General features: G+C 42.5%; 2 protein-coding genes across 10 annotated transcripts in view; one reads left to right on the plus strand and one right to left on the minus strand.

The window, feature by feature from the left end:
- The window catches only part of SFPQ (splicing factor proline and glutamine rich), a 64,606-nt gene extending 53,757 nt beyond the window's left edge, over positions 1 to 10,849 (plus strand). The window contains exon 13 of the transcript XR_012422768.1: positions 9,812 to 10,849. The gene's annotated coding sequence lies outside the window, so the exon portion shown is untranslated. The remainder of the gene's footprint in view (positions 1 to 9,811) is intronic.
- Positions 8,484 to 12,574, minus strand: part of ZMYM1 (zinc finger MYM-type containing 1) — a 37,955-nt gene continuing 33,864 nt past the window's right edge. For all 9 annotated transcript variants that reach the window (XM_005544010.5, XM_074012575.1, XM_005544007.5 and 6 more), the window contains 2 exons: positions 12,132 to 12,175; positions 8,484 to 11,369 (listed from right to left, as the gene is read on the minus strand). In XM_005544010.5, the coding sequence (XP_005544067.3) occupies positions 9,087 to 11,369; positions 12,132 to 12,175 (2,327 nt within the window). In that variant the 3' untranslated portion in view covers positions 8,484 to 9,086. The remainder of the gene's footprint in view (positions 11,370 to 12,131; positions 12,176 to 12,574) is intronic.

A 12,574-nucleotide genomic window follows, 5' to 3' on the forward strand; every position in this document is an offset into this window, starting at 1 on the left:
TTATAGACTACTCTACCTAACAACAACAGAACACATGTTATTTTTAAGGGCAGATGAAAAATTTACTAAGATAGACCACAGTCTGGACTGTAAAATAAGTCTGGTGATAAACATAAATTTTAAAAGATTCAAATCATCCAGTGAATGTTCTCTGACTACAATGGAATTACATTAGAAATTAATAACAAGATACCTGGAAAATACCCCCAAATTTGGAGATTACATAATATACATTTAAATAACTCATAAAGGAGAAATCAAAAGGAAAATTAGAATTTTTTATTCTTTTGAGATGGAGAAATGGCCAATTTTTTTTAAAAAAATATTTTTTATGGTTAAATATTACTTTTATGTTTTAATTAATTTTTTTTATTGAGATGGAGTCTTGTTCTGTCACCCAGGCTGGAGTGCAGTGGCGTGATCTTGGCTCACTGCCAACCTCTGCTGCTGGGTTCAAGTGATTCTCGTGCCTCAGCCTTCGGAGTATCTGGGATTACAGATGCACGCCACCAGACCCGGCTAATATTTTTTATTTTTTATTTTTTATTTTTATTTATTTTTTTATTTTTTTTTGAGATGGAGTCTCACTCTGTCCCCCTTGCTGGAGTGCAGTGGCCGGATCTCAGCTCACTGCAAGCTCCGCCTCCTGGGTTCAGGCCATTCTCCTGCCTCAGCCTCCCGAGTAGCTGGGACTACAGGCGCCTGCCACCTCGCCCGGCTAGTTTTTTTGTATTTTTTAGTAGAGACGGGGTTTCACTGTGTTAGCCAGGATGGTCTCGATCTCCTGACCTCGTGATCCACCCGTCTCGGCCTCCCAAAGTGCTGGGATTACAGGCTTGAGCCACCGCGCCCGGCCAATATTTTTTATTTTTAGTAGAGACGGGGGTTTCGCCATGCTGGCCAGGCTGGTCTCAAACTCCCGACCTTGGGTGATCTGCCCGCCTTGGCCTCCCAAAGTGCTGGGATTACAGGCGTGAGCCACCGTGCCCGGCTACTTTTATTTTTCCACCTATTTTGGTTTAGGACAGATGCCTCTGACTTGAACAGACCATCAGAGATGTGCAACATGAATTTTAGAAAACCAGTCAGAGAGTGCTGAGCTCACTTAGGAAACAACACAAGTTTCTGCTTTCCCACCACCCATGCTTTTGGGCCTGTGCTCGCAGAGAAGTCCTCTGTTATCAGGCTGGCTTCATAAGTCAGTCCCAGCATCTTTGAAGGCATATTGATGCTGAAATGGAAAGGGTTTCAGTGCAATCTCTTCCAGTTTCATAGATGAAGCTCTAGGACAGAAGTAAACTTTCCTATTTACAGAAGGTCTTTGAATAATGTTTTTTTTCAACATCATTTGGTTATAACATTGATGAGAAAAAAATCTGACTCCTGGCTGGGGCCACTGTCTGTTTGCATGTTCTCCCATGTTGGCGTGGGTTTTCTCCGGGTACTCCCACATCACAAAGCTGTGCATGTTTGGTTAGTTGGCATGTGTAAATAGTCCCAGTCTGAGTGTGAGAGTGTGTATGAGTAAGCCCTGCGATGGGATGGCGTCCTGTCCAGGGTAGGTTCCCACTTTGCACTCTAAGCTGCCAGGATAGGCTCTGGCCACTCATGACCCGACCCTGCACTGCTTATTCATTTCTGTGATGTTTATTCAGACTTTGTTCAAACTCATGTCTCCAGATCCTATCTTCTCAAGTTGTTTTTGCTTGCTGAGTAGTTTTTCATTAATTTTGGGGATTTCTTGGAATGAGTTTTTCTGATTAGATTCCATTGTTCGAAATTTTTCCTTGAGGGCATCCAGATCCTCCTTGAGAGCAACCTGCATCCACACCAAGCCAACATAGGCCACAACACAGGCAGCGAGGATGACAGAACCACAGAGCAGATAACAGATCTTGCAGCATCCTAAATAGCCTCCCTTGGCAAAGCGAGAGCCATTTCCAACCACACCGAATTCCTCTTCCTCCTGGGAGCTGGACTCAGAGTCTGAGTCAGGAGGCTCAGGGCGATGACTGCTTGGACCTTTCTTGGGCTTCTTTCTCTGGCTGTCCCCAGCCAAACCAATCAATGCATTGAGCTCTTTGGGCATTTTCATTTTCTTGTGTGGGGTAAGTGGAGCCCCGACTCCTGAGCTGCCAGGTGCGCATCGGATGCCCCATTCTCTTCCTGCCTTGGCAGCTGCCTTCCAGGGTTGGGGATCCTGGGCCAGAGGCCCCTGGTCACTCCCACCTAGGGGTGGGACTGACCGGATCCGCCAGGGACTGGAGATTGAAGCCCAGAGGAAGCTGGATGGGGGAAGACACATAGAAATGGCCAAGGAGCTGATGACCCCAAAGGATAAGGCCTTGGGCGCAGAGCGTTAGTAAAGAGGGTGGAAAGGGACCTTTATCTCCCAAAGCCGGGAAAAAAGCCAAGTCAAAAATGAAGGGTTCTCAACCCTGATAAGTAGGCAATACTTCTAAGGGTGCTGCTCCAAGAGCTGGGGAAGGGCACACAAAATAGATGTTTTGGACCTCCGGGGCAGAGTTTTCAATGGAGAGGGAAGAGAAACTTATTCTTGAGTGGGAAGAGTGGGGAGGTGTAGAGCAAGAAGGTGGGAACGCGTCAGTCCCTTCCTAGCAGGAGAGGTGGCGGCAGGAGGGAGCTCCCAGCGGCTACAACCCCAACACTGCTTGGCCGCGGAGAAAATGCCCAGGCCAGGAAGCCGGACGGGGTGTGTGATGATCACCGTTCTCTGGCCTCTGGCCTGAAAGTGAAGGGGGCCCGAGGCCGAGGAAGATCTCGAGCCGGGCTCTAAGGGCTCACTCTGAGAGAAGCCAGTCCCGCGCCTGCTAGACCTTCGCCCCGCGGTCTGGGCCTGGGGGGCGCCGCGCCGCGGGCGACGGCTGCTCAGCCCACCAATAACGCTTCCGCCTGGAGTTTGAGGTCTCCGGCAGGGGCAACTCTCGGCCACTCATACGCGCAGGCCCCACGCTAGCCGCAACTCTGGCCCCTGCTCAGTCTCCGGCCGCCGCTACTCCCTACACGTTGTTGTTGTTGGCGGTGGCGGCTGCTAGCTCCAGACCGGGGCCATCGGCCCCGCCCCCTATTTTTTAAATATTTATTTATTGAGACAGTGTCTTACTCTGTCATCCAGGCTGCAGTGCAGTGGTACAGTCACAGCTCACTACAGCCTCGACCTCCTGGGCTCAGGCAATCCTCCCACTTTTGCCTCCCAAGTAGCTGGGACTGCAGGTGTGAGCCACCATGTCCAGCTACTTTTTTTATTTTTTGCAGAGACGGGGTCTCACTATGTTGCCCAGGCTCTTTTAGCTTGTTTTGAAACATCATGTTAATTTTCACCTGTTTGGTAGGGATTTACTTTGCTGTTTTCTATGCAATTTTGTATTATATTTCATAATCCTTTTTTGTCGCTTACTTTCATGTGAAATGCATTTTCCTGTACTTATTGGGAGAGACGGGCCAGAATAGCTTTTCTAGCCTCAAGGCTCATGAAGTTCCATTATTTTCACAAAGTGACTAAAATAGCCTAATACTTTGAGATGTTTCCTCTGCTTCTCTCTCACTTCTGTCTGTACCTTTTCTTTCCTTTACCTCTTACTGTCACTGTCCTGCTCAATTTGGAGTCTACAACCTCAGAGGAGTTTTGTTTTGGAATGAAGCTCAAATTTGTTAGTTTCAAGACTTCATGAGAACCTAGACCACTACAACATCTTCAGAACTTAGCACTGTCGGCCGGGCGCGGTGGCTCAAGCCTGTAATCCCAGCCCTTTGGGAGGCCGAGACGGGCGGATCACGAGGTCAGGAGATCGAGACCATCCTGGCTAACACGGTGAAACCCCGTCTCTACTAAAAAAAATACAGGCCGGGCGCGGTGGCTCAAGCCTGTAATCCCAGCACTTTGGGAGGCCGAGACGGGCGGATCACGAGGTCAGGAGATCGAGACCATCCTGGCTAACACGGTGAAACCCCATCTCTACTAAAAAATACAAAAAACTAGCCGGGCGAAGTGGCGGGCGCCTGTAGTCCCAGCTACTCGGGAGGCTGAGGCAGGAGAATGGCGTGAACCCGGGAGGCGGAGCTTGCAGTGAGCTGAGATCCGGCCACTGCACTCCAGCCTGGGCGACAGAGCAAGACTCCGTCTCAAAAAAAAAAAAAAAAAAAAAAAAAAAAAAAAAAGAACTTAGCACTGTCCCCAAACTCACGGGCAAATTGGAGTCGATAGAAACTTTCCGTGTTTCAGCTGTTGCTAGATTTTTTTTTTTTTTTGAGATGGAAGTCTCGTTCGTTCTGTCGCCCAGGCTGGAGTGCAGTGGCAGGATCTCGGCTCACTGCAACCTCCACCTCCTGGGTTCAAGAGATTCTCCTGCCTCAGCCTCCTGAGTAACTCGGATTACACGCGCCTGCCACCACTACCTCTGGCTCATTTTTGTATTAGTAGAGATGGGGTTTCACCATGTTGGCCTGGCTGGTCTCGAACTCCTGACCTCAGGTGATCCACCTGCCTCTGCCTCCCAAAGAGCTGGGATTACAGGCATGAGCTACCACACCTGGTTCCAATTTTTTAAATTTTATTTTTGGCCTACCATGCTTTCCAGTGAAAACATGTTGACTTGGGGGCTCTCCTATTCTTAAGGCCATCAGATGTCCCACTGCCTTTCCTCCATGGCTTTCTACACAGATGTCCCAAGCAGATCTTTTTTTTTTTTTTTTTTTTTTGAGACGGATTCTTGCTCTGTCTGGAGTGCAGTGGCCGGATCTCAGCTCACTGCAAGCTCCGCCTCCCGGGTTTACGCCATTCTCCTGCCTCAGCCTCCCGAGTAGCTGGGACTACAGGCGCCTGCCACCTCGCCCGGCTAGTTTTTTTTTTTTGTATTTTTTAGTAGAGACGGGGTTTCACCGTGTTAGCCGGGATGGTCTCTCGATCTCCTGACCTCGTGATCCGCCCGTCTCGGCCTCCCAAAGTGCTGGGATTACAGGCTTGAGCCACCGCGCCCGGCCCCAAGCAGATCTTATAGCTGCTTTTGAGTTTGTCACTATCTGATCATATTTTGGAATTGTGGATACCTTGTCACAAAGATTAGCAGTAGATGCCGTGCATGGATTTCTGCTTTAAGTCTCCTAGTTGCTGTTTTTATGAAGGGATTTGGGGAGATTAACAAATGACACAACTATTTCTGACATCTACTTTTTTTAAAATTTTTTTCTGCGCCAGAGTCTCGCTCTGTCACCTAGGCTGGAGTGCAATGGTGCAATCGTGGCTCACTGCAACCTCTGCCTGTCAGGTTCAAGCAGTTCGCCTGTCTCAGCCTACCAAGTAGCTGGGAATACAGGTGTGCACCACCACGCCTGGCTCATTTTTTTGTATTTTTAGTAGAGATGGGGTCTCACCATATTGGTCAGACTGGTCTTGAACTCATGGCTTCAGGTGATCCACCCGCCTTGGCCTCCCAAAATATTGGGATGACAGGTGTGAGCCACCATGCCCAGCCATCTATTTTTTAATGGACTTCTGGTAATCTTTTATTTAGGAATATTTATAAGTGATAATGGTTGTCTAAGAGGTAGTACAGCATGGTGATTGATAGGATGGGCTTTGGAGTCAGGCTACCTGGGTACAAATCCTAGTTTCCCCCGTATTAGTTATGTAATCTATAATGTCTGTTTTTTTTAAAGTTTCCTCTGTAAAATAATAGGTTGTTGTGAGAACTAAATGAAATAATATATGTAAAACACTGAGGGAAGTACTAGGTTACTTAATAGGCTAATAGGCATTCAACAAAGATAGCTGTTATACTTAAGTTTATTTTTTTACATTATTGGCTTTATAATAGACTACAAAGAGTAGAAAACACTTGAAAATGAAAATAAGAACACCAACCTCTTGATTTTATGACAAGGTAGAAACTACAACTAAAAACAGCTGGAAAATGATGAAAAACACACATGGTTGACCAAGGTGACTTTAGAGGAAAGTTCATAGTCTAAAGCACTTCCATTAAAAGACTGAAAATATATGCAATAAGCATTCAATACTAGAGTTAATTGTCTTCTATTTTCTTTTCTTTTTTTTTTGAGACAGAGTTTCACTCATTGCCCAGGCTGGAGTGCAATGGCGCGATCTTGGCTCACTGCAACCTCTGCCTCCTGGGTTCAACTGATTCTCCTGCCTCAGTCTCCTGAGTAGCTGGAATTACAGGCACCCACCACCATGCCCGGCTCATTTTTTTTTGTATTTTTAATAGAGATGGGGTTTCACTATGTTGGCCAGGCTGGTCTTGAACTCTTGACTTCGTGATCCGCCTGCCTTGGCCTCCCAGTGTTGGGATTACAGGCATGAGCCACCATGCCCAGCCTATTTTATTTATTTTTACCTTTTTTTGAGAATTTCGCTTTTGTCACCCAGGCTGGAGTGCAATGGCACGATCTCGGCTCACCACAACCACAGTCTCCGGGGTTTAAGCTGTTCTCCTGCCTCAGCCTCCGGAGTAGCTGGGATTACAGGCATGTGCCATCACGCCTGGCTAATTTTGTATTTTTAGTAGAGACGGGGGTTTCTCCATGTTGGTCAGGCTGGGCTCGAACTCCCAACCTCAAGTGATCCGCCTGCCTCGGCCTCCCAAAGTGCTGTGATTACAGGTGTGAGCCACTGCGCCAGGCCTGTTTTCTCTTTCTTAAGGTGGAAATCAGTTAGTTAGGGCTGGGCATGGTGGCTTATGCCTGTAACCCCAGCACTTTGGGAGGCTAAGGTTGGTGGATCACTTGAGGTCAGGAGTTCGAGACCAGCCTGGCCAACATGGTGAAACCCCATCTCTACTAAAAATACAAAAAAATGAGCCAAGTGTGGTGATGGGCACCTGTAATCCCATTTACTTGGAGGCTGAGGCAGGAGAATCGTTTGAACCCGGGAGGTGGAGGTTGCAGTGAGCTGATATTGCGCCACCTTACACACTCCAGCCTGGGCAACAGAGGGAGACTCCATCTTTAAAAAAAAAAAAAAAGAAAAGAAAGAAAGTAAAACAGGTATATAGAAGATACTAAGAGAATTTTTTCTACAACTCTAGGCAAATGCATTTGAAAGAAAGCCTCAATGAAATGGATGTTCTCCTAGAAAAAGTATAAGTTTTCAAAATTGATGAGAGGGTAAAGGAGAAACAGCTGGAGAAAAGTGCCAGAGAAATAGTCTTTAAAAAAAAATTCCAGGCCTAGATATATACACCATTTGATTCTTTCAAATCTTTGAATAACACATTTTCTTTGTTATTTAAACTTTTCTGGCCAGGCATGGTGTCTCATGCCATAATTCCAGCACTTTGCGAGGCCCAGGCGGGCGGATCACCTGAGGTCAGGAGTTCAAGACCAGTCTGGCCAACATGATGAAACCCCATCTCTACTAAAAATACAAAAATTAGTTGGGCATAGTGGTATGCGCCTGTCATCCAAGCTACTTGGGAAGCTGAGGCAGGAGAATCGCTTGAACCTGGGAGGCAGTGGTTGCAGTGAGCCGAGATCACACCACTGCACTCCAGCCTGGGCAACAAGAGTGAAACTGTCTCAAAAAAACCCCTCTTCTCTAGTATAAATAGTCTTTTCTTTTGAGGTTACTTAAATATAGTTATATTTTCATAACGTGGCTTAGTAATTTATTGTGTCATCCAGCTGAGATGTATAAACCAAAAACACAGCAATGACTTTAACATTTAAACAGGACAGTTTACAAAAAAGGAAATACAAATGGCTCAAACAAATAAATAGATACCTAATTTTATTCTTGTTTTTTTAATTTATTTTTATTTTTATTTTTATTGTTTTTGAGACAGAGTCTCGCTTTGTCGCCCAGGCTGGAGTGCAGCGGCGCCATCTCGGCTCACTGCAAGCTCCGCCTCCCGGGTTCACGCCATTCTCCTGCCTCAGCCTCCGAGTAGCTGGGACTACAGGCGTGCACCACCACGCCCGGCTAATTTTTTGTATTTTTAGTAGAGACAGGGTTTCACCGTGTTAGCCAGGATGGTCTCGATCTCCTGACCTCGTGATCCGCCCACCTCAGCCTCCCAAAGTGCTAGGATTGCAGGCGTGAGCCACTGCGCGCGGCTCTTGTTTGTTTTAAAGAGATAAGGTCTCACTCTGTTGCCTAGGCTCTGGAGCATAGTAGTGCAATCATGGTTCACTGCAGCCTCAAATTTCTGGGCTTAAGCAATCTTCCTGCTTCAGCCTCCCAAGTAGCTGGGACTTCAGGTATGCACCACCACACTTTGCTAATTAAAAAAAAAAAAAAAAATTGTAGTTTTGGGGTCTTACTATGTTGCCAAACTGATCTTGAACTCATGGTCTCAAGTGATCTTCCTTCCTGCGTAGGCCCTCAAAGAGCTGAGATTATAGGTGTGAACCACCATGCCCAGTCCCCAACCTTATTCTTAATATACAAAATTCTACTGAGATTAAAATGCCATTTTTAAAGTAAGAGATTGGGAAAGATCAAAACATTTGATAACACTTATAAAAATTTAATAGGCACTCTCATGCATTGTGGGTGGGACTGTAAATTGGCACAATACTTATAGATGGCAACTTGCCAATATCTATCAAAAGTAAAAATGCACATATCTTAACCTAATAATTCTAACTTTAGATTTCCAGCTTACAGTAACTCACTCGAGTGCAATATGACCTATATAAAAGGTTAAAAAATGAATCATTATTTATACTAGCAAAAGGTTAGGAAAAAACATGTCTGTCAGCAGGGACTGCTCAAATATATTATGGTACATTCATACAATAACATCTGCAGTTATAGACCAAGAATCAAGAAACTCTTCATGTAACGACATGGGACAATCTCAAAAATATGTTACACAGAGAAGACAAGCTAAAAACAGTATACACTGTACAATACCACTTAGGAAAAATATCTCTAGAGGGATATTTAAGGAAAAGATAACACTTTCTGGGATGAGAAAATGAGTTCTAAAGGAGGGAAGAAAACTTCACTGTATATCATTCTGTGTCTTTTGAATTTTGAACAATTTTGAAATAAAAACATTCCAACAGATATACAAGTCTTTTAGGTAAGTTCAAATGAACAAGTATTATATTTCTTTCATCTGACTGATAAACTTTTCCACAATTTCATTGAGTCTTTCAGGCTCCATTAGTTTATTTACCAACTCCTGCTCAACAGCCATTAGGGCTGGGCCAGTAAGCTTCTCTTGTCCCAAGGTATTACATAAATATGTCTTAAGACGAGGCAGGGTAGAAAATGAATTCTCAGTACTTGCTGAAGTAATTGGCCAAGACAAAGCAATATACAATAGCTTTGAGAGACAAGGAATATTACTGTGAAGACCATGCTGAATAAACAAACAGCCGAGACTGACGAAGTTTATGCAATTATCATCTATGACAAAGTTGAGCTTTGCATAATGTCGATAAAATCTAAGTTCTGGGATAATGTCCTCATCCAGTTTATAAAATTCCTGAACATGTTTTGCTGTTGATTCATTTAATGGCTCATTCCATTTAAATAACAGTTCTGAAATTTGCTTTATTTTGCAATAATCAAACTCTGAAAAACATAACTTTAAATTTTGTAATATAGTATCTAATCCTTGGTAATAGATATTAATTTTATATTGTTCTTCTGTTGAAGTAGGAAAAAACGTATTATCTGAATTGCCAAGATCTACTGATTTCTGAATTTTTCTTCTTTTCTGAAGAGAAGGTTTTTCAACTTTAAAACCTTTACAGGTTATTTTTTGACATATTTCCTCTGCTCCATCCCAGATTGTTTTAAAGTATACATCATTTCTTTCAGATGATAAACATTCCAAAATTGCTTCTATTTTTGAAGACAAAGAAAAAATGTCTATGGTTTTATTTTGAAGCTCTTTGGAAAGAATTCCTGTAACACTCAGCACTCGATACAGGAATTTCAAACAAAAGACAAATTCAAATTTGGAAACCAATGTCAGCAAATGACTCAATTCATCAGCGAAACTTGTATTTGAAGAATGGCTTGCTATAACTTCCAATGTTTCAATAATCTCTGGAAGAGTGTCAATCACAGATAGTAATGTACGATCATGGACTGTCCAACATGATTGTGATATATGTTTCTTGCATGTTTTGTTTTGACTTAGCCTACAAATGTTTCGAAAATTTGCCAACATTTCTCCAGACATACAAATAGTGTTGAACAAAGAACTGAGAGTTTTTAGAGCACTTCGGAGTTCTTTTACTTCTTTACAAAACCTAATTATTGATAAATCCAAAAAGTGTGCATAACAATGTATGTATAAAGCTCTTGGTTCTTCTTTCTTGAATTCTGCTGCTACCTTATTAAATTTTATTCTCAAATTAGTGGTGCTATCATAGGCCTGGCCATGTATTTTATCCATATCTATTCCAATTTGCTGCAGATAAGTTTTGATGGTGCTATGTAAGTGGGTCCCAGTCATCTCCTCAGTATCAACAAAACCCAAGAATCTTTCCTTAATTAAGATAGCCTTTGATGATTTTTGTGGGTATCTTACACAAATTGAAAGCTGTTCTTTCATGGCACTGTTGGTTGTCTCATCACATATTATTGAAAATGCTGAGGAGTCATTGATCTCATTCACAATATCCTGCAACATTTCAGTCTTTATTATTTCAATAATATCACTTTGAATTTGTGTACTGTTATAGAAGTCAACTTGTGAATTCATAAGTCGAAATGTTTCTTCTCCTTTATCTTTTGCTCTCATTTCTAACAATTCTAAAAAATTGCCTTTATTCGCAGATGAAACTGACTGGTCGTTTCCTCTTAAGGGTAAACACTGCTTTCCAAGAAATAAAATATTTTCAATTATAAGCTTTAGGTACTTTTTATTTCCCTCAATCTGTTTCGAATGAATAGATAAATCATCAGTGACAGCTCCATCACAAAATTGGTATTCTCTCCAAAATTCCAGTGACTTCAAATGCATTTCACTTTTTTCATGCTTTCTGAATTTTTCCAGAGTTTTTTTCCAATTAGAGGTTCCATGCGTTGCAAATGACTCTCTTCCACAGCTAAAATATTTTTGGCAGAACAACTGGCATGAATAACAGAATGCCACATCTTTTTTACTGTTTTCCAAACACTGAAAATCTGCACAACAAGATTTTTTAATACTTCTTGATTTACCTTTAACTTTTTGTACTTTGGATGTACATTTTGGGTGACATAGTTCATCACTTATTTTCATAGATTTCATATTGTCTTTTTGTACTTCTATACTGGAACCAATTGCATGCTGACTGAATACTGATGAAGATGGTGAAAGGCTTGGCTGTTCCATACTACTACTAGCAATAGCACTGCTGGGTTCACTAGGTGAACTCTTAGAAAGCTTTGGGAGAAAATGGGAAAAGAACATTTAAGAGTTTTCAAATATTAATTAAAATATCAAATATATCTACTCTAATAACATAGTAAAATAAATGGCTGAGTTACAGTATGAGCTCCACTAGGGGGAAACATTAACAATTACGTATAACTTATTTATTTGCAATCTAGATTCAGCATTAAATGTTTGAAGGACCTTTTGGTATGTAATTGTCATAAAAATAATTTTTATTGCTCAGATGACTCAAATTGCATAGTATTTTTTTAAACGAAGAACCCAGAGGAAAAAAATCCTTCTGTTTAAAACAATCTACACACATATAATACATATATTTAAAAACATATAAGAAATATATAAAATATAGAAATATATTTAAATATAGAAATATATATTAAATATATATATAAAAAACATCTGGGCCAGGTGCAGTGGCTCACGCCTGTAATCCCAGCACTTTGGGAGGCTGAAGTGGGCGGATTTGAGACCAGCCTGGCCAACATGGTGAAACCCCTTCTCTACTAAAAATACAAAAATTAACTGGGCATGGTAGCAGGTGCCTATAATCCCGGCTACTCAGGAGGCTGAGGCAGGAGAATCGCTTGAACCCAGGAGGTAAAGGCTGCAGTGAGCTGAGATCATGGCACTGAACTCCAGCCTGGGTGGCAGAGCGAGACTCTGTCTGTAAACAAACAAACAAACAAACAAAAAAATTCTGCTTATTAAAAACAGACAGTGGTAAAAAAAAAAGGTTAAAATAAAACCTACCTCCACAATGACATCTGCTGTTGCTGTTACTGAAGAAACTGTATCTGTTAAAATAGAGCATAAATTCAAGATCTTACATACTATAACCTATAAAATAGCATCATAAACTATAATTGCTTATTTCATACAAGAAACAAAAAGGAAATTTAGCATATAGACAGATTTATCAAGTGTGACAAAACAATATTTATGTCAAATATCTTTTTTTTTTTTTTTTTTTGAGACGGAGTCTTGCTCTGTCACCCAGGCTGGAGTGCAGTGGCGCGATCTCGGCTCACTGCAAGCTCCGCTTCCCGGGTTTATGCCATTCTCTGGCCTCAGCCTCCCGAGTAGCTGGGACTACAGGCGCCCGCCACCTCGCCCGGCTAGTTTTTTGTGTTTTTAGTAGAGACGGGGTTTCACCGTGTTAGCCAGGATGGTCTCGATCTCCTGACCTTGTGATC

This window comes from Macaca fascicularis, chromosome 1 (genome assembly GCF_037993035.2).
Source record: "Macaca fascicularis isolate 582-1 chromosome 1, T2T-MFA8v1.1".
Lineage (NCBI taxonomy): Eukaryota > Metazoa > Chordata > Mammalia > Primates > Cercopithecidae > Macaca > Macaca fascicularis.